The sequence below is a fragment of the Oenanthe melanoleuca genome, chromosome 2 (genome assembly GCF_029582105.1).
Source record: "Oenanthe melanoleuca isolate GR-GAL-2019-014 chromosome 2, OMel1.0, whole genome shotgun sequence".
Taxonomy (NCBI): domain Eukaryota; kingdom Metazoa; phylum Chordata; class Aves; order Passeriformes; family Muscicapidae; genus Oenanthe; species Oenanthe melanoleuca.
Window position 1 is genome coordinate 126,060,742 of NC_079335.1, and position 26,836 is coordinate 126,087,577.

General features: G+C 35.5%; 1 protein-coding gene across 7 annotated transcripts in view; it reads right to left on the bottom strand.

Annotated features, from left to right (window-relative positions):
- The window catches only part of AKAP9 (A-kinase anchoring protein 9), a 105,729-nt gene that overhangs the window by 6,292 nt on the left and 72,601 nt on the right, over positions 1–26,836 (bottom strand). For 5 of the 7 annotated variants that reach the window (XM_056486066.1, XM_056486064.1, XM_056486061.1 and 2 more), the window contains 22 exons: positions 26,596–26,758; positions 23,618–23,830; positions 22,375–22,413; positions 20,948–21,180; positions 20,228–20,347; positions 17,058–17,234; positions 16,844–16,948; positions 16,285–16,437; positions 15,828–16,007; positions 12,051–13,139; positions 11,546–11,686; positions 10,681–11,166; positions 10,205–10,268; positions 9,376–9,494; positions 8,445–8,636; positions 7,493–7,681; positions 6,722–6,866; positions 5,744–5,963; positions 4,611–4,761; positions 3,044–3,712; positions 1,118–1,317; positions 135–243 (listed from right to left, as the gene is read on the bottom strand). In XM_056486066.1, coding sequence (XP_056342041.1) covers positions 135–243; positions 1,118–1,317; positions 3,044–3,712; positions 4,611–4,761; positions 5,744–5,963; positions 6,722–6,866; positions 7,493–7,681; positions 8,445–8,636; positions 9,376–9,494; positions 10,205–10,268; positions 10,681–11,166; positions 11,546–11,686; positions 12,051–13,139; positions 15,828–16,007; positions 16,285–16,437; positions 16,844–16,948; positions 17,058–17,234; positions 20,228–20,347; positions 20,948–21,180; positions 22,375–22,413; positions 23,618–23,830; positions 26,596–26,758 — 5,157 coding nt within the window. The remainder of the gene's footprint in view (positions 1–134; positions 244–1,117; positions 1,318–3,043; positions 3,713–4,610; positions 4,762–5,743; positions 5,964–6,721; positions 6,867–7,492; positions 7,682–8,444; positions 8,637–9,375; positions 9,495–10,204; positions 10,269–10,680; positions 11,167–11,545; positions 11,687–12,050; positions 13,140–15,827; positions 16,008–16,284; positions 16,438–16,843; positions 16,949–17,057; positions 17,235–20,227; positions 20,348–20,947; positions 21,181–22,374; positions 22,414–23,617; positions 23,831–26,595; positions 26,759–26,836) is intronic. The other 2 variants (XM_056486062.1, XM_056486068.1) reach the window with 1 other exon arrangement.

Below are 26,836 nucleotides of genomic sequence, written 5' to 3' on the forward strand. Positions count from 1 at the left end.
ATTCCAGTCAGAACACTCACTGAAATTTTCCTCTATGAAGACCTGAAGAAGTACAGGCTTACAAACCCCTTGCAGTTTCTGCTCACAGCTCTTCATCCAAACTCTCCCATCAAAGTTACAGCATTGACTCTCACCTCTTCCAGACTTGACAATCCAGGCAGTATTTTCAGTTCTGAAATAACTTCTTCAATAGCATTTTGTACTGCAATGAAGTCTTGATCATCTGCTGTTTCAAACTGCAATCTGAAACAAAAGGGAGCCTTTCAACAGCAGATCAACTCTGACATCACAAGTCAGGCTAACAGGACTTTCCCTGGATTCCTATGCACTGGAGCTGTAGCAAAGTCACTTCAGCAGTTACTGGAGACAGGACAACATTTTCAAGATGGCTAAAGTGACTCTAAACAAAATTATCTTGATTTTTAAAAAAGTGTATAGAACAGTTTCCACTCAATTGTAGACAGGGATATTCTACATAAAGCACATTTAAAATAGTGGTTGTGCTTCCCACAAATCTATTGAATCTGTGTGATAAAAATTTCCCCTAGGGTATTCTCCAGATACACTCCATTCTGCTTTGACCAAATGTTTCAGAAGGAATGTTAATACTGAATGACCATCACAGCAAAATACAAACAGATTAAAACCTTTCATGGACCTGGTACCATGATATTTTTAATCTTATAGAGATTGTAATCTTCCAAAAATAAGAATCAAGATCAGTTTCATTTGACCATAATTATTTTTTCTCCAAGGAGAATGATTCAGAACAATAGTCACTATATTCATCCCCTTATACATGATGAATTGCTTAATTACTATTTTAAATTCATCTCCCTACACCCTACCCAGATAAACCTTATCACTTTTCAGAGAAAAAAGAAGACAATTTTGCTGTGCCTTATAAAGGACCCTATTAAAGCATACAGGATTTACAGCAGCACTTGATATTCTGTGATCCTGTCTTCCATCAGTGTATCTCAAGTAACAGCATACACAACAAAACTAACAACCTCAAACTCAATTAAATCCTGCAGCCTTGAATTATGATTCAAACCCAATATATTAGCTTGCTGGCTGTTATTTACAAAACCAAATGGTTGAAGACTGGTCTAACCTGCTAGCAGCTTTCCAAGCCAACTGCTTCAGCTTTGGAGATGCATTTTGCAGCTTTTGTCTGACTTTTCCCAGAATTTCAGTAGCAGCAGAGAGATCTCCTGTAAGTGTGCGGTAAGTCAACTCATTTGTCTCAGCTCCTTCCATTTTCTGCTGGAGAACCCAATTTCTTGTTCTGTCATTGGGTGTGTCCCAGGTAGTCTGGAAAGAAATACGTATTTTATATATATGTATCTACAGAATGTATGTGATCCAGTGCTGTAAAATGAAAACATATGATTATGAAACACACTCAGAAACTCAAGAACAGATAATTCTGATAGAGAAAGAAGTTTACTGTGACTACAACACTGTTGTAATGTAGCACTAAACTATCTTTCATTAAAGATCTAGTGTCTTTCTTGATTAAGATCTAGCAATCATGGCGCTACAGTGTGAATCCAGCCAAAAAACTCAGCAGGATGTAACCAAGCCTGTTTCTTCCATCAGCAGCTCCTTTATCAGTTGTGCAAGGAATTTGGGCAACTGGGCCTATGTGTTATGGTAACCAATTTATAGTCAGAAGAACAGGTGCTGAAAGAAACCACCATGAGGTTGACCTCCACCATGGAGGTCAGTCCAGTCACAGGCAAGCACACCACTGATGCTACCACAAGCAAAACAATGCACTGAAGAGGTGTTTCTAGGAAACAGCCTCCCAGCACTGCCAGGGAAGAACTGCTATCCCTCACAAAGAAACTTGAGTCCATGGCTCTGCCTTTGGCTGTTTGCCCTACGTGTGGTACCAAAGAAAAAAGTTGAAGTGCTGCAAATGTCACAGGAAACAGCAAGAGATTCATTATTTGAAATTCCAGGCAGATTCTGGAAACCAAATCAGACTATCTGCTGATGAGGAAGGGAAAAAGCCCCAAAAGCTGCTGCTAACATCATCCAAGGGAAAACTGCTGACCACAGTGCTGGCGGTTTCCACTGTGCAGAAGAACAAGGTGCACAAACTGAGCATGGCATGAAGGCTGCTGCTGTCAAAGTTATCAATACATGCAACATCCTGCCTCTAGCTGTGGGTAGTTTCCAATGCTTCAGAAAACAAAAGCCAGTAGCAAAATTAGATGAAAACAAAAACCTCCTTTCTGGCTCCACATACAAATAACTGGCAAAAAGCATGATGTCAGGATGGCCAAAAACATGGTCAGAGAGGCAACCAAGTCTCCCATCAATCCTCTCTGTGACTATCCACAAATCACTCACCCAACAATGCTTACCTTTTACAGGCAAGTTTCTGAAAAAGTTATAAAAGTAATTTAAAAATAATTTTAAAACCTTCCTGACCTTTTATGACAGTGAAAAACTTAAGAGGCAACAGTTACCACTTTCATTCATCTAAAAATTAGGAGAATTCTTAGATTGATTTTTTACCTTGATTTCTTTTTCTATCTTATTTGCTAACATATACATATTCATGCATATGCTTGTTTGATTGCTTACTCATTTATTTACTGAAGCCATTGGAAGGTCACTTATAATGTTTCTAAGACCCACAGCAGTTTATGAACTAAAGATTAAGGGCAGTGACCTGGGGCATTCCTGAGTAAGAATAGTTCATTCCTGCAACTGGTTGCAAGGAATGTTCTTCTCCTGTACTGAGACACAAAGTGTGTGTATATACTCAGATGCATTTCTTCTGCTCGTGCTCCTCCTTATGCACTTCTATGCTCCTCCTTATTTACCTCACTCAGGAGGAAGCACGTAAATAGTTTTAGAAAGCAAACTGGAATGCTTTCCCTTTTCCTTTCTCTGATACCCATGTTCTGTAATCTGCAGGCTATTTTATAGATTGAGTCAAGGCACAGTGACATACAATTGAGCAAAAGAATTAAAGCCAAATTGCATATTTCAATATTACAGATTACTTTCAGTCCTACTGTACCTCATTTGGGTTGTGGCTTGGTGTCCTTTCAGCTTCCTTTCTTCCTTGATCCTCTTGCTCTTTTTTCTGTAGAACTTGGATTATTTCCTGCAACTTCTTTGTTTCATTCCCTAATTTATGAACTTCTTGCTTCTTTTCTCCAAGTTGCCACTGAAGGTCTTCTACTTTGGACTCCAATTCATGGAGTTTCTTCTGTACTACTATGTTAGCATCTTGTTCTGCTTGTAATGCTTGCCTCTGGATCTGCCTCTCTTTTTCCATTTGCTGTCTCACTTGCACAGATTCCAGTTTATACTTCTCCATCTCACTTACTAACTCCACTATACGGTCATGCTTTTCATCCATTTGCCTCTGTAGCTCTTTAAGCAATTCCTCAGATGGATTAGGTGTTCCAGCTTGCCCCTTATCTTCAGCACTTTGAAGCTGAGCACACAGCTCTTTTTCCCTTTCCAGGGCACTGCTTATTTCGAGAGCTCGAACCTTCTCTGATTCAAGAAGCACCTGCAACTCAGAATTACGGCCTCGCTCACGTGACAGCTGGGCAGCACTGAGTGCTTCTTGGGATTCAATTTTCTGTTGCAGATCACTTGACAGCTGCTTCTCTTGCTCTAGAAGTTTACTTAACTCTAAGTTCTTTTGTTTTTGATCTTCAAGAGAAAATTTTAAGTCCTTTCAAAAGAAAATGTAAGAATTGATCAAAGCCATTTGTGCATACTTTCCAGTATCTTCTGAAAATTGCAAATATGCTACCTCTGCACATGCTGCTTTTAACAGGTTTTGCTATTCACAAATAATGCAACAATACTCTGAACGCTGCAGTTACATCTGTTACTAAAATATATTACAGATGCCTTTATTCTAAAATCAGATTATCTCATAAAAAATTCTTTTTAACACTTTATAGTGAGATACAAACAACCGTAGTCCTGAAGTTGAAGACAGCCAGCTGCTTTTACTTTCTAAAACTGTGAAAATGATTTTTCAACTTTGGATTTCAAGATGAAAAAAAATCAGTGCTGTTGAAGTTATTACTCTTTTGTCTTTTGTCTTGTACCAGGATACCTGCTCTTCCCTCCACTATAGCAAATACTGGAGAGGTACCAAGGAAGATATTAATGAAGCCTTTTCTCCCAAAGCAAACTCCCTAGTTTGATTTTCATGAGGTGAAACTGCAGACTTTTTAAATGGTGACAAACAATATGTCTCCATAAGTCATACTCTTAAATACTATATTTTATGAGTTAGGCTGTGGTGGGGGCTGGGTGTAGCCATATCAGCAGTGTCCTGTCCCCTTGAATAACTGGGAGCCATTACAGAATCTTTTAATCTTGGGCCTGAAAAGCACAGTAAAATTCCTATTGATTTAAATGGAATGTGTATCAGGCCTGTTCATACTTTGCCACACAGATTCTATACATTTTTCTTCAGCTCTAGATGATACAATACTACAGCTGAAGACAGAACATGAAGCATGCATTGGACAAAAATGCAAGGTAAGAAGAAATGTTAACCAAAAGAATATTTTTATGCTCCTTCATGTCCCAGGCCACCTGGGATTATGGAATACCTCAAGCTCTTCTCTTCCTCTTTCCTCATTGCGTTCCATTTTAGCTTTTTCTTTTTCCAAAGCCCACTGTAGCTCTCTTGATTTTTTCTGTTCATGGGCCATTGTATCCTTAAGAATATCCAGCTCAGCTGCTTTTTCTTGGACTTCAGTCCTAAAAGAGAAATGGGCAAACTTTGCATTAGGCAATGGCTCTAATCCTGTCATGATACAGTCAGTTACTTGGTATTTATTCCGTGCTGTGCACTGAAAACACTGCTAGTCTAGAAGAGTAACAGTGAAAAGCCTATTTAGAAAGACAAGACTAACTCAAACCCAAAAGAGTTGCATAGTTCAAGAACTACAAAAAGGGCATCCATCCTGCTGCCTTTGTAGCTGCCACTCATGGGGGCTTAGAGGCAGTTAGTGTTCAACCTAATCCAGTCATGGGCCAAAATCTTAAAGAATGCCATGGAAGTGCATCTTACTGCCATGTTTCTCAAGGGAAAATAAATATATTGGGGGAAAAGAAAAAATCTATGACCTGAATTTTCATTTTTTTGCTAATCAATTTTGCATCCATTTGCAAAAGAAAATTGCTCCTGATGGTCTGTAAAGAGTAGAAAGTAATCTGTAAAGTAATCCCAATTTAAACTCAACCCTAATTTATTATCTCTGAGCTGAACATTAGGATACTGTTCATGGATGCATCCCTCTGGTTCAGGCATAAATAAAAATGGCTTTCTTAAGTACCAAATCTGTGACTTCTACTATCAACCATGTCAAAGCAACATTTAAGAGTATTTCATATGAAAGTACTTGCAAAGTCATCTTAACTTTGCATTTTTTTTCTCCATGTTCATGGAGATTAAAAATGTTTAATAAATATGGTCTGTTTATCAGCTTGTATACAGTAGTCTAATGTGACAACGGAATGAACTTGATAATTAATGAAGTATTAAATCAAATATGAGTTGAAATACATTTTTTGTCAAATGTAAAAAGTCTATTCTTCTCAGGTAGGCTTTACAGAAATACTGAGAAGCAATTACACTATATGAGACCAAGTCCCTTAATAAAATCAGTATTATGAATTGAAACTAGGAAAGATGATCTTCACAATCAACAGAGACAGCCTGGCAGACTGAAAGTCACACCTGATGGTTTCTAGGTCCTTGAAGTGCTTGTGCTGTGCTTTAAGGGTTGCTTCAAGCTCTAGTTTGGCTTGTGCAAGTTCATTCTTCAGCTCTGCACCCATCATCCTCTCTGAATTCAGATGCTCCTGAAGTTCTGCTGCTCGGTCCTTCATACTCCGGAGCTCCACTTGCATTTCCAGAATTTGCAACTGCTTCTGCTGCATATTATACTCCAGCATTTCTAATGACAGCACCATTAATATTGAAATTACTTCATAAAAAAACACTGTGTTTGTGTAAAGCTTCTCCTAGCCAGAGCAGGACCACCAGGCTATTATTAATACTGATATTTTAAAATAATATATTCTTTCAGCAGTGCAATAAAAACAAACCCATGACTTTTATACTTGAATACCTTTCATACTTTCAAGAAATCACTTAAACTTCTCTACTTCTTAAAGGCTATAGGACATGTCCAACTATATCAATACACATCATCTGGATAATGATTAACAAAATTTAAGTTAGTTATATTACATACGTATACTTATGTGACCTAATATTTGTAACTAAACACTGACAGTGAGCTTTACTTAATTTCAAAGTATACCTGTTCTCTGAACCTTTTGTTCTTCATTCTAATTGCTTCTTAGTTTCTGCATTATGACTGACTATCCAACTTAGATAATTTCAAAGCTGCTGAACCTAAACAGTGAAGCATATACATGGAAAACAGCCTTAAAATTCAAGCTCCATTTTTACAGCAATTGAACATAACTTTGTATCACTTTCAGTTTGATACAGGTCCTAAGAACACAGCTTATATCTTAATTTTTGCAAAAGTACTCAAATCAGATTGAAGAAGAGGAAAACTAGCATGTTCAGAACATGCATATCAAAATCAGAGACCAAAGAAAGTCACCATTTTTTTCACTTAAAATATTATAAGCACTGCCTTGAAAGCTTTTGGAAACAGACAGATATTACCACTGAAGTCACCTTTGCTTTTTGAATCAATCTCTTGTTCTCTCTTTGGGTTACTTTTCTTACTGTTCATCTGAGCATGTAATACTTGAATCTCCATCAGCAAACTTCTTCTGTCTGCATTCTGAAGACACTCCATTGCTGCTCTCTGTTTAGTAGCCTATTAGTATTAGAAACATTTCAAAGTAAAACTCCAGATTTTATGAGAATATCTATGGTGTTGACATCACATTTATATATTCGTAGTGCATATATATTCAAAACATTTTCAATGGACATTTTCTTGCAATATTTGGAAGAACAGCTTGTTATTTTTTTATTTCTCTACCAGGCATCAAAATTACAGACTGAAAAGAGCTACCAATTTTCTGGCAAACTGCAATTTTCTCACTAATCCTTCCATGTTCCAGAGGAGATAACTGACTTTCCTCTGTCCCATAGCAGCCTTATCACTTTCTCTTCTCGCAAATTATTTTGTATAAACAAGCTACCTTTCCTCTTAGACAGTGTAACATAATTCTAATTAACTTAATGACATCAAGCTAAGGAATACTGTGTTTAATTTAAATTGATCTCTGAAGGCTGTATATATTCTAAAACTTGTACACCTAAAAGTTTATTTCCCATGCCACATAATTTTTCTTTTAAAAGAGACCAGTTCTTTTTGCAGTTGTTTTCATCCTTAGTCAAAACTACTACTAATACATATGTTTATAATGGATTTATAAATTTAAAATTAAAATCTAATGTAGACAAACACTTTGACTACAGTATGGTTTATATTACCTGCTCTTGAAGTCTGTGCTCTAACTGATTCATCAACATCACTGCATCTCTTGTGCCCATTTCTGCAAGTTCAGTTTGAAATGCAGCAAGAAGAACATTTTGTTCCCTCACGAAAAGCTGTTGAATGGCATGCAGAAGTTCTCCTCGCCAGTCTGAGACACCTTCAGGAGATTCAGTACTTGCATAGATCTGCAGGGATATAAAAAGAATTTAAAGAGCCAAATTGAAAGATTACATCATTATAATTCTGTATAGAGTATATGTTTTCACTGGAATATTTAGCTTTTCTTAATAATTGTGTAAATTTCATCCATCCAAATGCATTTACTGTACACATTACAAATTGTTCTGCACTCACAAATGCTAAACTTTCAGCTTTGTTTTAGATGGAGGTGATGTAGCTTTTTGTAACTGAAAACTCAGCCTTGTGTAGTTACTACTGAGGTGACCATATCACACTATTCTTTTAATGTTTTGTATATTACATGTCTCTCCCTAGGCTCTCACAGAGCTATGTGGTAGAGTGCTGATACTGTGTATGAAAAAGATTTAATTTTAAATGACCCCTGTGCATGTTAAAGGAAATGCTGAAGTAATAGAAATTACCTGCATTTATCCAAGAGTCTAACAAGCAAAAGTTTTAACAAATTACTGATTAATAAGCCAATAAATAACAGCATTAAAAATTCTATTTAAACTGCTACTGGAACATGTTTCAAAAGAGAATTCTTCTTAAAAGGTGGACCTATACAGCCAAAACTTATCAATGCACAGAAGAAGAAATATAAGCTGCAATACAATGAAGTGCAATATGGAATTTTATGGCACATTTTAAAAATATTTCACCTTGTAATAGAATATATAAGCATTTAAACTTGAACAGTGAATGCATCTTAGAAGGTTATAATAAATTATTTTTTATTCAGATAGAATCTCACAATATTATTTATACCTCAGCTTCTCTATGAACTTGCATTTTTGCAATTAGGTCTTTCAAAGATGAGATGGTGCTTAGGAAAGCTTTTCTTTCTTCTAGCCAAGATTCTGGCTCTTGCTTATGAGGTGACAGATCTTTTTCACTATATGGAAACTCAGTGAGAGACAGAACCTGTATGCCCTCATGGTGGACTGCTCTCAGCAAACCCTAAAGTAAAAGCAAAAAGAAATCAGTAATGCCAGTAATATCAACAATAATAATTGCAATCTCATTTCATATGTATTGGAAAACTTGATCAGCATGAGGGAACTGTGCTTGATATGAGGATATCAAGGACAGAAGTGTCACCCAGTCCTTTATGTGCCAGACAGAAGCTTATTAAATAGTTGTATTTGTCCTCAGTTTCAAGTAAAATTTTTCAGTGTACATCTGTGAAATCATTTTTTTATTTTTAAAATAGCTACTAATGGAAACTGACATTTTAAAAACTGCCCTGGGAAGCTTCCAGGTGAGCTTTGCCATTCACTCTTTGAAATTACTATGAAACTAGGGCTTTGTCACAAAATACTTTTTAAAAAAAATTAATTAAAGCATGATACCCTTTTATAATAAACACGGTTGCTTTCATAACGTAGCTATAAAAATAAAATCGATAAAATTGTGTAATATATGATCATGACATTATTGTTAGTACAACAAAATTGCAATAAATTGTAACAGTTGTTTTGTTTCTCTAATCATAACTGAGAACAAGCCTACAGATATAAAACTCACATTTAGCCTAATTTAAAATGCAAAATGCACATCATTGTTAGAAAATGTATTAAAATAGTCAATGCTAAAACTTATCTAAATGGCTCTGTTAACAGTGATCAAACAGAAACAAATCTCAATTTCTGGTAGTATCACTCTTGTTCCTTAAAAAAACAGATTGAGTCTATTTTACCTTAATTTTTTTTGGAAGTAAATCTGTTGATGTTTCACCTTCATCTATTCCTTCAGATATTGTGTCAGATCCCTGGGTCTGAGCAAGATACATTCCTTGACTCCAGTCTGAACTGGAGTCTAAAATAAAAGGAGAGAAAAACATGAAAGCTGGATTACTGTGAAGCTTTGAAGAACAGGCATCAAAAAAGTATTTTTTATCTGTTGTTTTAACAGGTAGCTGCATGTCACTAAGGGTTCATTCTAAGCCTGGAGACTACCTGTTGTATATTTTTTCTTTTCCAGTTTCAAAGAAGTAACAGCAAAACAAAACTAAAAAATAAAATCAGAACCAAATTTAAAAATTATAGTTTAGTTTTACAAGACAAACTTGCATAAACACTTCTGGCAACTGACCCACTCTTAATATGCTTAGCCTTGCCTAGGAAAAGGATCACTCTAATAATTTTATTCCACTTGGAGAAGTCAATACCTGTCATCATCTCCCACTGCTAGGGAGCTGTTGCTTTAATTACTATCAGTAGATGATGAAACTACACTGAAGAGATAATGTAATAGCTAAGAAGGATATAGAAACTCCAATGGAAAGGAAAATAATTAGCATCTGATGCCTCAACTAAAAACCATCTCTGCTCCAGACATTTTTCTTCTGTACCAAATTAATAGACATGGTGTGCCAGAACGTTTTGCTGGTGCAACAGGCTTCTGCTTCAATCTGGGCATTAGCTGCTTTGATTTCTTAGAACACAAACTCTTTAATGGTAAACTTAATATTAAAAAAAAAAATCATTTATAATGCTGTATGAAATCTGTAAAAATAAATTTCTTACCACTAGAACCTCCATCTCTAGCTTGATGTGCTGGAGAAGGTGCTAATCCAGAAACTGGGATTCTCTGTATTCAGAAAAGAAAACAATCAAGTCTTTAACCCATCACCCACTCTCAATAAGGGGGAAACTTTTAAGGAGCAGGAAATAATGTGAACCTCTTTGTTCCAATTCCCCTGAAATCAAAGTAATAAAACTGAATATGAGAGAGATAGCATTTCACAGGGTGACCTACATTTCACAGAACAGGGCAGGTTCAAGGCAGAAGCACAAGGAAACACCTGATAGTTCTGCACACTTGCAAACTTAAATGCTGAGAAAGGAGTTCACAATCTCTCCCAGGGCCATGGGAACATCAGAACACTTAAAAGTTTTTTACTGAGCATGTGGTGGCTCACGCTTTACAGATTTTAAATGGGAATTCTGTAGCAAGAGCAAAAGCTTGAAGTATTTCAGTAATTATGAAATAAAATACATACTTCTTTGGCTTGTAATGTTTCTATGACTTCCTTTAAAGAAGTACATTCTTCAGTCAGTACTTGTACTGCCACAAACTTCTCTCTCTTTAATGCTTCAGATTCAGAGATATGCCTTGTCTCCATGTCCATGATTTCAGCAGCGTGGAGTTCCTGCATTTGGTCGATTTTTTCAGTAAATTCTCTTACAATCTCTGCAATCTCATCTGAAGAGCATCCATTTTGGAAATCAGTTTGGCTTTCTGCGTTTTTAACAAGGACCAGTGAGATTTCCACAGTCTTGTCTGTTTGTGATGAGGAGCTGTTTCCAGTTAGAGCAGAGTCACTGGCTGACAAATCACACGATATTTCTACATCCTTCTTGCTTTCAGTTTTCACCATTTCTTTGTCCTTTCTCAGGTAACTTGCAAGCTTCTCTTCTGCTTGAGCCAGGTTCTCTTTGAGTTTGCACAGGTCTTCCTGAAGATGTATCACACTTGCCTCTTTTACCTGTAAATATGGAGAATCTCTATTGCAATCCTTCCAAATACTTAAAACAGCTAAAATCCAAGCAGCCCTCTAAGCCATCACAGCTCAGTTTAGTCCTATTTTAAAGCAGATATGACACATGGTAGCACCTATTATCTCCTAAGAAATATAGCTCTAGATCCACTGTTGCATTGCAGTAAAACAAAGTGCTTTGGCAATGACTGAATATTTGATCTACAGCATCAGCTCTGTTTCACTCACAGTAGGCACTGAGTAGCTGTTTTTCTTGGTGGCATTCTCAGTAAAAGATTAAAATATCCTAAACTATAGCATGCATAGTTCAACAGTAAGTCCTGTACAACTATTTAATTTAAATACAGTATGGAACATGAGTTCTTACTGCTAGCTCTTGCTGAAGTTTTTCTGCCTTTTCTCGGTAACTGCTCAGTTCTTCCTTAGCAGCAGCTGCCTCTTCTTTCACTTGTTCAAGTTCAGTAATAAGCACTTTTTCTTTTTTACTTTCCATGAGCTTTGCTTCTATCTATATGGCAACACAGCACATGAAAAATGGTAAAGAATCAAGTTTTAACAACATTGATTACTTTCACACCAACTTACAAAGTGAAAAGATCAGAAGGGAAAACAAATGTTATTTGGGTTAACACAGGTTCAAAAAAATAAGATTAAGACCATGGGAGGAAAGCCTATCTTACAGTTTTACTGAAATGCAAGCATAAATTGGATACACACCACACAGAAAGCACAGGGAGGAAGGTCAACAGAGAGTAGGAAATGAAGTCTGATAATATTATTTAACTTATAAGACATTTATGATATTAATTACATTTGTATTTGGATGAAAGATCTTAGAACCTTTTCTTGTCCAGAAAATCGTGTCTATTTACCTGATATGTCCGCATTTCTTCTTGCTTAATATATTTCTGAATCTCTCCTTTATGTTTTTCTTTAACCTCTTCTAACAATTGCTGAAGCTCTAAGAACCTCTCTTCTTTCACAGTAGCTTCCCTTTGTGCAACTTTTACATTTTCTTTTTCTAGCTCCAGGCTATGATTTACCATTGCCAGTTGGTCTTCCATCTCACTAAGCCTCTGTGTTAAGAATGATAATTTTGATTCTGTCTCATTTTCAGTTCTGTCACTCAAACCTTCTGTTTGGGCATTCTTGCTTGCTTCATCCACACACTTTGAAGCTTCCTGAATTTCCTGCATGAATCTTCTCTGCTCTTGAACTGCATTTAGCTGAACCTGACTCACGAGAGCAGCAGCAACTTTCTCCATTAGTGTCTTTTCCAGTTCTAATATCCTGTTTTTAAGTGTTTCTTCTTCAGCTTTGCTTTGCTCTTTCATGTCTTTTATTTCATAGTAGCACTGGCACAGTTCTGAATCTTTTTGCTTAATGCATGCCTGAAGTTGCTGCAGTTGTATCTCCATCTTGCTAATGGTGACTCTTGCATTCTCATCTGAAGTCCTAAGCTGGGACCGACCTGGCAAGTCTATCTCCTGACATAAGCCTCCTTCCATTTCTTCAGTTTTTCCACTGCTCCTGTCTTCTGATTCTGACTTACTACCTTGGACCAGTGCACACTCATATTTCTCTGTTTTTCTTTCATACTCTTTTTTTAACATACTTATTTCTTGCTTTAACTGGCTCATTTTTAACTTTGTTTCCTCAAGCTCATGCTTTGTTTGAGACGCCTCTGCATTTATGTTTTCTACTTGCTTTTCCAAAGCTTCCTTTTCTGCCAGAACTGCTTCAAGTATGTGTTTTGGACTGTCAGCATCTTCTTGAAAACCAGCAGTGTCTGTTGGTATCTTTTGTTCAATAATTGCCAGCTCTTGCTGAAGCTTATCAATTACATCATTCAACTGCTCTACTTCCTCATCGTTTTTTTTCTTCACACGTTCTTGATCACTTTTCAGACATTCTATCTGGGCTTCAAGCTCCCGTATATGCTCATTTTGCTCTTCAATAACCTGGGGAAAAAAAGCCAAACAAAAACATCAGATCATGTTTGTCCTGGACTTCACAGAAACAGTTAAATCAAACACTGGAAGATCCTGTAGAGTTCTCAATTAATTTCTTATTGTGACGTCTCTTCTAAAGCTTTAATGAGAACTGAGACATCTTCAAACAGGACTGAGAAAGTAGCCCATGACCTTAAAGAACTGAAAAAGAGGTATTAAAGCATCAGATGAAGTGAAAGCATTTGTAACATTCACAGACCCAGGGGAACACTGAATTTTAAGTGCTCAGACCCAGAGCAATATCATTTCTTTGTGCCATAGTTTAAATCAAAGTAAAAAGAGACAAAGTTATAGAAGTATTTATTTTATAATGCATATGACCACCCAAACAAAAATCAGAGACTCAGGAAAACATGAAGAGAGTAAGAATAGTACTTTCCTAGATTACTTCTAAAGACACTTTAAATTAGAGGCTTTTAAGGGGATCAAAATTCCAAGAAATTTATAAAATTATGTAACTGATCAAATATGAAGGTGATGACTGCATGATGCGGAAAAGAGAAAACATACTGGCTTCTCATAAATGAGTAGAAACAAAAAATGGAATGACTGGTGCTGATGAACTCTAAGTTCAATAAATAAAAAAGTCTCAGCAAAAGGAATAAAAATTCATTAGAAAATCTTCTTGTTAAATTGCTGTGGAAGCAAATTTAATTTGAGTGTTGAAGCATAACAAAAAATTTGTCTTTACAAAGACAAAATAAAGACAGACAAAACTGTAAGTAGTATGGCTAAGAAACAAAATGGATTTTTTGGTTTTAAGTGAATGTTTGGAGATTTGAAGTCAACAGTGCTCCTACTGTGGAAATGCAGAAGGCAGAATAAGATATGTCCAAAATATTCAGAAAAACATAAGGAAATAAAAGCAGTTATGGTATCTGAAATAGGTTAAAATAATAGTCTTTTTGAATCTGAAAAAAAACATGCAGAAAACATGAAAGATGACTAAATTCAGTACTCAAATAGCCGTGTTTTTTCCTTTATAACTTAATCCTTCACTATGCTTAGCTAGTTAAGTAGAATAATAAGATGATTTTGTAATAAGTATAATATGTAAAAAAAAATAAATGTGACTGTATAAATTAGAAAGCCTGCTTTGCCAACCAAGAACTTAATTTTAAAAATCCACAGACTAGAGGAAGCTCAAAAATACTAAATAAAATCTGAACAAGCCATAAAAGCATAAAATACTTTTGTAAGGAGCCATACAGTTTCAACCCCACTGCCACAGGCAGAAGAAAGCATAGTGATCCTGGTGATTGCTATCAGCCCAGCATAACAGTTTCTGTTCTTCATAACACAACAGAATAAAGGCCCACAAAATGCAAATACCATAATTAAAATAAAAGCACTTAGTGGGATGAAGACGTCTAAGGGACTTAGAAAAGGGATTAACCTAAGAATTATCTATTACTATTTAATAATGCTCTTGCAACCAAGCAGAGTAATTATTTAATGTCCTGGAAAATAAAACCAAGGCAGAGGATGAAATTAAGAAAATTAAGCTTCATGTAACAAGAGAAGAACCAATTCATTAAAATGAATTATAACTGAATCCTAGGTATTTTTCTCAAGGCAGGAACTGTAACTCTATTACTGGGGTCATTGTATAGAGCAGAACCGTTCTGGATTCTTGTAGTATGCTATTTCCTAAATCCAGTTTCCTAACTCCAATTCAAAGTTTTGTCATTATTAACTGAGTGTCTTTATAACTGAATTTTGAACATAAAGACTCAGATTATCCAGCTCAGTCAGAGCCCTATTTTAGTGGATTCAATATGTTCTAGTAGAATGTTAGCGTACATGTTCAGTCAACTACCAAGGGATAACAGAATTACTGTTCTTAACTTGCTTTTGAGTGAAAGCTTATGACTAATAAATGACATTTAAAATAGTCAGAATTCAAAATTCAGGCACTGAAAAAAATTATTGTGTTTTATCTGTATAAAATGAAAGTAAGTCAAAAGAAGATAAAGCTGATAAACAAAAAAACATGCAATTGAAAAATAACAGAAAGCTACAGGTAAAGTAGTAAAGTAGAAAGTACAGGTAAAGTTCAGTAAATACAAGATAAACCTGTTTCTTTCTTCCTGTCTATTTCTAGTGAAACAGACCATTTTGTTTGCACCTCCATGCTTGAAATTGGATAAAAGACATTGTCAACACTGGTATGAGAACAAAGCATTCACACAAGCTCATGGAGCTCAGAAGTTCAACTGCTAAAAATGCATTAAAATCTAGCATGATCCAGCAGATGTCACTGGAGTGCAACACTGAATGTAAGTCATGTGAGGGAAGATGCTAAAATGAATGTTGAGATAGAATTCAGCTACCTAAATACTATTAAATATTCAGACGTATCAGAAGACTAATGGATGAAGAAGAATTTAAGACAATAACTTAAGCAAAAGTAATGGTGAATAATTAAAAAGAAAAGCAAGCAAAAAGCATCTGTCATAAATGAGACTAAAAAGGACAGAGACATTAAGTTTAAAGCATTGCTTGAAACTGGAGTATTTGCATTTTCAAATTAAGGCAGCAATAGAAGATAATGCAACTAGTGGGGAGCAGAGGGGTTTTTTTCCTTCAAACTAGCAGCACAAAGTAGGATTCTGAAAAGGATTTCAAAGTATGTACCTTGTTGTCAGTTGTGACTTCAAGTTGCTGTTGCAGTTTTGCTATTTGCTCATGAAGATGATATATTTCCTGATCCTTTTCTTGCATGATGTGAGCGAGCCTCCCAGCCACTAAATGATGGTCCTTTATGGCGGCATCTTCAGATTTCTGGAGAGCTAGTCCTAGTATTTCCATTTCATCCTGCCAAAAAACCCCCCAAAAACATGTTACAGTCATACACAGTATTTCCTGCATATTCTTGTATGAGTATTTCTGGTGTAGGAATCAAAATACACAAATTTCATGGAATGACAAGCAATCATATAAGCTTTTTAATATTTCAAAAATATTAAGTTTGAAGTTGATTGGTGGAATGCTTGAGAAAAAGAAAGAATTTGGTGTCCTGGCATTTTCAAAGAACTTATTTTTCATTGGAGGAAGGAGACTAAATCTTTAGGTTTCTCTGTTGCACAGTTACCTTAAATAATTTGTTCTCTTGTTCAAGTTCCTGCAAGTGTGTAGTGGACTCCTTTCGCTGAATTTCTAGCTGCATGTGCAATTGCTGAACTTCTTCATTTTTATTTTCTAGCTCCTCTCGAAACTGCTCCAATTGTTCCTCAAGGTTCGTGACCTGTGTTTCCAACAAAAGGAGCAGGAAAAGGAGTAGGAAGCCATACCAAAAATTAAATGCTACAAATTTCCAGTACAGTGTCTACAGTAAACTGGTTTGTTATGCACAAACAAAAGAATATGTACTTGGTGACATTCTGAGTCCTTAAACTGAATGGAATTTTAAACACCACTAAAAAAATCAGTTTTTCTTAATTGGGCTGAATTTTTATTTCAGAAACACTCTTGCAAGTCATAAATCATAACATATAACAACAGCTGTCATGGATCATAAGAGAATTACAAAGGGATTTGTATTGCTGTCTCTCTAAATGTAAAAAATTTCAACTATATAGTTTACTAACCTCAATAAAAAGCAAAAACTGACAATATAAGAGGAAAGATGGAAATTTTCACAGGTATATTACCTCCTTTTCCTTTCTGTCCACAGCTTCTCGTTCAGCTTGCAGTTGTACTTCAAGAGGTAACTCTCCCTTTACTATGATGGTGCCAAACTGTTTCCTTTCTTCCACCTATAAAGCAAGATAATACTAATAGTCATCAGATTAAAAAAATACACTATTTTGGTCTCCAGAAAATAAGAAAGGAGCAAATCCTTGATAAATTTCAACCAAGCAATACCTTTTGCAAGTGGTCTGCACTGATGATTAAGGCTTGTTCCAGTTCTCTTATCCTGCATTCCAGCTTCTCAATTTCTTCATTTCGTTCTTGTACATCTCTCTGAAGCTGCTCCTTAGAGAGCAAAAGCTCACTGCATTTGTCTGTTTTCTCTTTTAGATGATTTGTTAACTGTTCAACCTGATGACAATATGGCAAGATTATTATATTGTACTGCACTGGAAGGGTTTGCTAGCAATAGCAAGACAGGAAGAAAGTATTCCTCTTTTTCTCCCATAATGAAATTCCTACTCTTTAGGTGAAACAGAACGTACAGTCAGAATGCTGTGGTACTCCATCCAACAAACACAAACAGCATTATTTAAGGGGTGGTATGTTCTGTGCCACATCGCCTACTCTCTAGATCTGATCCTGTCCTTCTGAAGCCTTCAGACTCTGCAGTCAGTTAAAAGCAAGCAGCACAACAACCCTATGCAGCCCACTGAAATGATACCTTTAACACCTACGGATAGAATGTCTTGACCTTATGGTCAAGATGCTATTTGCCTCAGAGGAAATTCTAAAAATCTGTGACATTATTATTCAAAAGAAGGAGTTGACTAGTGACATAAAGGAATATCCTAAAACTCACTGGATCTTTAACATTGAAGAGAACAGCTATACTGAAATCACAAAAGACAGGAAGCTTGGTTTTCTTGCTGTGTTCCTTAAATGGGACCAAACAGTTGTCATGGATGTAACAAATTCACTTTCCATGGGAGACAAAACATCCAAATTAAACATTCTGAATCTCAGTAGGTCAGATGAATGTCTCTCAGAAGCATCATATTAAAAGATTAACTAAAGTAGCAGATAGTAATATCTATCCATTTCTAGCTGTATTTCAGAAATTATTAATTGCATAACAAATCCATAGTATGATGTACAGAGATAAGACCTGAGTAATTGAGCAAGAGACAGGGAAAGTAATCTTTGTCCTACTCAAGAAACTGATTTCAGTATTTACAATTAGGAAGTTACGATGTAGCCAAAAGGTAGAAGACTCAAAGCATTTCAAGAGATAGGAGAGAAGAGGACCAGAACATAAAGCTGACAGGATGGTATTATTGACGTTATCCACCCATGAGCAACACCACAGTCTGAAGTGACCTCAGAAAAGTCCTGAGAGAGAAATGGAAAAATAAAAATCAAGTCTAGAGCAGACTCTATGACAACCCTCCCTGGAATAAGTTGACAAAGCTGAAACAACAGTAAGAAACAAATTTAGTTATCAACCGAAAAAGCTCATGGCATTCCCTCAAAGCAGAAGAGGATTTTAAAAAATGGGCAACTACGAGAAATAGAACAGCTCTCTCAAAAGCATGATAAATAATGAAAATATGTATATTTATAAAATATTTCAAAGAACACTGTGACATCAAAGTATACTATATAGTAAGAATTCATACCACATTTGATAAGATAAATGTCAATCTAACACATTATTGAAAATCACATCTATGATTTCTAGCATAGCACATTTAACATCACCTGTATCTAAACCAGCTTCTATATCTATGGTGCTTGCAGAACATTATCTTACTGCCTTTCTACCTAATAAAAAATTCAAATTTAAAAATATCATGTATGAATCTCAAAATTTTAATCACAGCTAAAATAAAGCTGTCTTTCATTTTACAACATACCTTAAATTTCCATTGTAGCATATCTGCCAGCTTAAGAGTGTACACATGTGTATATGTACTTACAAATCAGGATGAATTTTACATACAGATTCTGAACAAATAGGACAATTTTTATTATGCTATCAAATTTGAACTTTTATTGGGAGAATTTTTTTTTAATATGAGAATTTTTACCAGGAATTCATATGCTATCCATGCCACAAATAACAAAATGAACTGAAAATGAACATGCTGGATTCAGGAAAATTAATTGTGCTAGAGCCACCTCCATCTGTGTAAAATGTCAGCAAGAGAGGAATGTGCTCACTCTTGGCAGCAGAAGGAAATAGATGCAGAATTGCTCTGTATGTTTTGTTTAACACGTACCCAGCTAATTCCAGATGATTCACTGTTCAGAGTCTCATGACAATCATATCCCATAGAACATTGTCTTATTTCATACAAACCTTTGTACTAAAGTATATTTAGAAACCCAGTGAAACAGTTCTAAACCTGAAAATTCCAAATGAATAAGTACTTTGACACGCTTATCATCATACAGCAATTTATGTCCTATTACTGTCTGCGAGTCTAAACTATATCATAGAATCATAAAACGGTTTTGCTTGGAAGGAACCTTAAAGGTCACCTAGGTTCCACACACCTGCCACAGGCAAGGACACCTTCCACTATTTCATATAATATAGAGTATGAAATATTTCCAATATTTAAGAATTGAATGACAGCAACTGAACTACTCCAGTAAGATCGCTGATTTGAAAACACAGTCTAATGCAATAGAGGGCATTTTAATACTGAAAATCAAGCAAGAAAATCATCCAAAAGTATTAGCCCTGATCAAAAAAGCAGCACACAAGAAAACCCACAAAAAATAAAATGTAATTTAGTTGACTAACAGTTCATCAAACAAACAAAAACTGCAAAAGCATTATAATAGATAGCATTTGTACTACTGCCACTTCTTGATTTTGCTAAGAGTTTTCTGTGATTCCCCTGAGCTACTGTTCTACAGTCCCTACATTTGTTTCAGTGCCAACAGACTTTCACTGTGGAGGTTCAGGTGTACACACAGTGTGCTACAACATCTCAGGTGTTAAATCTCAGTAACTCTATTCCCTCAGTGGGGTACCTGTGCTATAAACAGGATGTCAAAAAACAACATAAGAACATGTAAAATTGCTAAAATAGTCTTGAATGTTTCCACAAACTTTTGTGAACAGTGGATTTTCTAAGTTAAGTTATAGGAGAGAGCCTTATTGAAAGTCAAGAAGTTTTCTGTATGTCTGCTACTAAAGCCAAATAGCCTAAAATAAAACCCAAAACACAGTTTCACCACTTTCCTGCAACACCTTCAATCTCAGAGCATTTACTTTCCTGGCTTGCAAACGAATGCAGAGTAGGTACACCATAAAATAGTTTCATTATAATATCTCCACAGCTGTCAGCTTGTCATTTACATTCCTTGAGTACAATAATAAAACGTGTTACCTCTCTGGTTTGATGTTCATTGACAGGCTGACTCCTCTGTGGAACCTTAAGCTGTTGTTCCAGCTTCTGTATCTCTTGCTGGAATACATCTCTCTCATGCTCTCGGTCAATTGCTTGCTCCTGAAAGTTAAGAAATTATATGGAAACACCATTTGATTTAAAAACTATCCAAGTGTCACCACTTCTAACTTGCATTAATGTGAGGCTGGTAACAGTAATGTCAGTATTTATAAGGCAGCAGAATCTACTGCAGGCACCACTGACATTTTTATCATTTGGGGCAATAAATGTCGTATTTTTAATAAAAAAATAGCACAGCAGAGACATGTCAAATAATATCTCATAAAAATGACAGGTTTGTTTTTTCTATTCCAGGTGCACCACTCAAATAACAGTATGCCAATACTTTATGATTTCTTCCCTACTGTTTATCTTTGATAAATTTAGAATAATAGAAATTCAAAATAGAAATTAACTCTGGGTTAATATTATGAAAAGCACCAGAAAAGTAAGACTATAAATTGCTTGAAATATAGAGCTATTCTAATCAAGCACTTCCAATTAATTTTCAGCTTTAAAAATGTTATTGAATTCTTGTGCTGGAACCTAGGATCTGTCTATGTTTGTTCAAAATCTGAAAAAAATTTACCATTTCTCTCTGAACCAAACTTAGCAGCAGTGCTACCCACCTTCATGATATCTGCCTTTTGCCATACTTACATCTAGAAATTTTCTTGTTTTCTCCAGCTGCTTCTCCAAGGCCTGGTTTTGCTGCCTTAAGTCCATTAGTTCTGCATTCTTCTCTTGTTCCAGCTCTATGAAACGATTGACCTGTTCTTCCAAGTCTACTTCCAAGACTTTAACTTGCTTCTGAAGGTCATCATACTCTTTTTCAGCTTGACGTTGTACTTCAATTTTTTCCTTCATTAGCTTTTCTGTTTCCTCCAGCAATTCTGAGTATAATAAAAGCATCACTACTTTTAGATATGAATAGTAAGCAATGTTATGAAGTAAAACCACTCCCCAAGGTATCCATGCTGTAATCTGCAGAAGGATGTGAACTGGCTTGGGTTTTTATTATTTTTCTTTTTTTGAAAATGTATTTTCTTCTGACAAATAATCATGATACTGACTGAAGCAAATTCGCATTAAAATTACTATCCTTTAGGTAGTTTTCAAAGGACTGTTATTGAAGGTGCATCAAATCACTTCCCTGTTTAAGTTTCAGATCAATTAAAAAGCCTTTGTTCAATTGAAAAGAAAAGAAAATGCATGGGGTCAAACCACAGCTAGAGTCAGCACAGGAATTAACAGTGATGCACAGAAAACCCAACCCTCTTCTCATCCCAATCGCCAGTAAAATCAATCCACTCCCAGATTTCATTATTTAATGTGATACATTTAAATAATTTGAGGGAAATACTGAAAGACTTAGCGAGGTTGCTGGGCAGACAGAGAGGAAAATTACTGACCTGCTACTGGAGCTTGCAAAATCAGTGACTGCATGAATGCCCAATTTTGAGTCATCATGAAAAAGCCAGCAAGCACATACACAGGAAAGCCCCAAACCTGTAAGACTCTCAAGCCACAGCCCACTGAAGTGCCTATTAAATAACTGTTTAAACCCCTTGAGGTAAAACCCAAACAGCAAAGTGCACTTACTTTTGGAGAATCTTAAAAACAGGATTGATATTTAGACAGAAACAATAAAATTTACTTTCACTAGAGAAGAAAGATCCTTCAGGCACCATCATCTTACATCATATTCAACCAATTCTCATTTCTAGGTAACCATTATATACCAATATAGTAAGATGTTTAATTATCAGTGAATGACTCAGCTGTATTTGGAAATAAAAAGAAATAAAAAACTACAAAAATGTCTCTCAAATACCATCTAAGTAACTGTAATTCATAGGTGAATAAGATGATGGTTATTGATGAATTTGCTTATCATGTTTAGAAATTATAAGAAATGTTGTTAGCAAAATGTAGAACTGAGGATGAAATACAACATCAAAGCTGCAGGCCAGTAAGAATTACAAGTAACGTCAGTAAGCCAAAAGCCCAATAATCCTGATTAACAATGTCAGTACGTGTAAGTCTTCCACCCAGTTACAGATTGGCCATGCAACATACAAACACACCTGCTTGGGAAGCTGCATCGATTGCAGCATCTACTAGGCCTAGGAGAATAGAGAGAGAGAGAAAACAAAAAAAAGAAGCAAAGTAATTCACATGCCAGCTGTAGTTTTCTTGTGGTGCAACAATGTAAGAGAAAATGAAGCCAAAGATAGATGTGGCATTTAATGACAAAGTTGTTGAGATAACTTAGGGAATGTGACAAGTTATTTTGGTATGCATGATATAAGTGCCTATACATATTTATAGAATTGTTTATCCTTACAACTCTTAAACATTAAAATAACTCTAATATACTTAGAAGCCTAAACCATATAAAAAATAACTGAAGTGGAATCACAGACAGGGATCTTTTCTACTACAGAGTAGGAAGCAGAAGGCTGTTCTTAAAATTTCAGTTACAGAAAATTGCAGGAAATTGCAAATACACAAGATGTGCAATCCATAAAAATGGCAACCTCATAAATGGGAATAAACTTCTAGAAATTAAATAAAATAACTAAATCCTGCAATTTACAATCTAAGCACTGCAACACTTGAAAGATCAGTACTTCTTAAAGCACTAGTGTTGTAATTTTCTTCCTCACTCCAACATGAAATATTAATTTCAGTTATTAGTTTAAGGAAGAATTAAAAGACACAATTACTTCATGAGGGAAAATGTTTTTTTTTTTGAGTAAGCAGTTAGTTAGATTACATTGACATGGTATATATCTGAAATTTTCACCATCAGGGCTGAAAGTTTTCTTTACTGGTAGATAAGATTCTTTATCATGCAACTGTTGAGCTATTCTTCCCTGAAAGAGGAATTTATTGGAAAAGTTTATCTTCTGTGACTAAAATAAATACAGCCATCACATGTAGTACAATCATGTTCTGGTAGGTATGCTTCCTAGTCTTTCTTTAAGTCTATCTGGAAACTATTTAGACAGTATTTTTATCCATTGTTGCTATTCTATCTCCAGTGGTAATCTAACTAAAAGCAGATTTTTGGAGATAAAGCTTTTTCTGGCTTAAAGAACAACTGTAATTTCTCAACACTTCTAAAAATTCAGTCATTTCTTGTTTGAAAATCAAGAAAAGTTATCATGCTAACATTAGGCAACAAGTGTAAAAATACCACAGTTGGTCCATCACATTTTTATTAATGATCACAAAGGCAATGGGGAGAAGCCTTTGCCAAGAGTACTTATTATTTTATTTGGAAGAACAAGCAAATCTCATAGAAAGATGGTGATGAATACATACGCTGCTCTACTGGCCCCGCCTCTGCTCTCATGGCGTCCTTCTGTCTGGAGAGTAACTCCTTTTCTTCCTGGACCTGCTGCTGTTCAGCCTCTAACTCCTGCAATTTGTTACCTGTACACAGCAGCTCTTGCTCTAGATGGTCAATTACATCTATTTTTTCCTGGAGTTGTTTTTCCAGAAATGCTTTCTCATCTGCATAACCATCAATGAGGCCTGTAAAACATCAGTTTGGAGGCAGATTTAATAGACAATCAAAACAATTTTTTTTCTCATTGAAGTCACTATTGTATTCTGACTTGCATGCACATATATATTAGCTGCTAAACATCTGACAATTTCTATTCCTGTCCTTGCTATTCTTTCATGATGAACAAATTACAGAAAAGATACCAGAACACCAAATACAGCTCTTAATTTTTACTCAACACAAAGCCTCTGAAGCAAAAAGGAACTTCAAAGCCAAGGAAAAATAAGTATGTAATAATACATTTAAAATAATACATTTAAATCAATTCAGTATAAATCAATACAAATACAGTCTTGACTCAGCATTAAAATGGATTTTACCCTATCTTGAGAATGTAGAAAAACTAAAAGATATTTCCATTTGTTAACCATGTAGATCCATCACTTTTTTCCATATTTGAATTCACAGAGAACACAGACATATAGGACTGGATATTGAAACAGAAAATACTGAATGAGAAACATAATTTATAACGCTTCAAAACTTTGAGACAATACAAACTCCAGTGGTTATTCTCACCATATCAGATACCGTTCACAATGAATACTTAACAGATTTGAAGTTGAGAGGGCATTCCCAGGTTGAATGGAAGGCACGCTCCCACAAAAAAGTTATGAAGCCTGCTAAAATCACATGTTATGGTATTTACTTCTGCCAGGGTTGGTTTTTTTTTTGAGTTGTAATGAAAATTGTCAGAGTTCAGTGAACAAATTTGCATTAGCTTTTCTATCACATCAGATAAGTCATATCTGACACCACTAAAACCCAAGAGGTTTGAAAATGTCTCAGCTGCAGCAGTTTTTGTGATAAAAAAGAAATGATTACAAATGACACGTTTAATCTCAAGAGAAGACAGAGTACCATCAGATGTATAATGAACTAAGACATTGCTCTGCATACCTACCCAAGGAATTCGATAAAAGAATGTAGTTTGTCAGAGTATGCTAACAACTCGGTTCAATGAGCAGAAATCAAATAAAAAGAGTTCTATGACATCTTTGTTTGGTTAAACCAACACCAACAAAAAACAGTGCCAGTCATTTAAAAGCGCATTAATTTCAAATGCAACTTACAACTGTGCAATATATTTATCAAGGGCTAAAACTAACATCTGTCTCTCATATTCTAGAACTGTTCATGAACCAAATCAACACAGCCATTCTCTCATAATATACTGGGCATTTTTACTTTATTGTTGAAGATGTGTGAACAGAATTTCTATCAAGACAAAATATTATCCTCCAAAGAAAGCAGCAACATATAGCTGCCTACATTCTGAAATTCTTCAATATTAAACATTTTGTAACTCCATCTGTGTCAGAATATAAATTCTTAGGTCATTTATATCTTGTGGAAGAGTTCTTCGTATTTTTGCATGTTAAGATGTGTTCCAAACAATCTTTTTTCACTCTTAATTTAATCATGGGAAAAAAAAGTAGTAATGCCTATTTCAGATTTTAATCTATTCCCACTGAAATAATTTTCACCCTTTCTGGTTTTGCTAAATCTACTGAAATGCTGCAGCCAGAACTGCTGTTGCTGACACATAACATTCATGCTGTATGAACTGACAGGCCAACTGCCCATCACACCACATTTTAGACACATGGCTTAGAAACCTGTACTGCTTTTCAGCTTATGTGTAGCCCAGCTAATAATAGCATGTGAAACCACAATGGTTTCTGAAACCATAATGGGTCTGTGTAAAAAGAAGAGGAAACTTGGCAGGGTAGCATTCTCCAGGAGCAAAATTTGACTATCAAACTTCACTCTATGCTTCCGCTTTGAAACAGAGATGTCTGCTTAGCTTCAAAACTATCAAAAATATCTTTCTACTTACTACCACAGAGATCCTATCTATAGAGCAGATGCTTTTTGCATCTTTTCCAGATGCTAATCAGAGATAATGATAGGAATGTTGGGTGGCTACAAAACATTGCACTCTCAAAACAAGAGAACAAATTAAGTGTCTGTCAGGTTTGAACATATTTTCCTGATGTCAGAATAAATTATTAGATTTCCCCTGTTGCATGACCCTACAGTTTTTTACTGCTTCCTTAATACAGCTGCAAATACACTTTTTGAAAGTGCAAACTGAAACCTATCACCACCATATAATCACATTCAGATTAAACATTCTGTGTCAAGGTCAAGAGGCAGCAGGCACAAACTGAAATATGGGAAATTGCACTGCAACATATGAAAATAAGTTAGTGGCTTTTTTCCTTTCCCCTCATTGACACTGGCTGAACACTGCAACAGCAACTCAGAGAGGCTGTGGACACACAAAACCTGACAACACTGTCTTAGGCAAGCTGCTCTACCTGATCTTGCTTTGAGAAAGGGGTGGGGAATAGTTGATCTCCAGAGGTACCTTCCAGCCTCAACTATTTATGATTTTACGTTGTTAAAATTTAAGCTTGTCTGCACAATCAAACATGTTATGTGATGATGAAATGAATTTATTTTGAGGATCCAAACACATACACGACCTGTTATTTTAACTATTGTCATGTATATTTTCAAACAATAAGTAAGTCAAAATTGGAAAACAGAATCACAGTGTGGCTGATGTTGGTAGGAACCTCCAGAGGTCATCATGTCCATAACTATCCAGAAGGCTGATAACATTTTAAAATTTGCAAAGAAATTGATCAAATTTACAATTTCTTTACCCAATTAATATGTAAGTAGGTGCAAAGTCCAACAACTCATCAAAAAAGATACTCACCTTCAGCTTTACTAAGCTCCAAAGCCAGCTGCTCTCTGGCTTTGGTTTCCTCATTGAGACGTTCTTGTAACTCTTCCTGATACCTGATAAATTCTGTGGCCTCTTGCTGCTTCTTGAAGGATTCTCGCATGAGTTCTGTCTGAGTAATTTTTGCATGTTCAAGCTATCACAGAAAAAAATTACAGAAATAGATAAACACCTATTCTGTCATTGCTGTTTAATTTACAGTTGCTTTACAGTG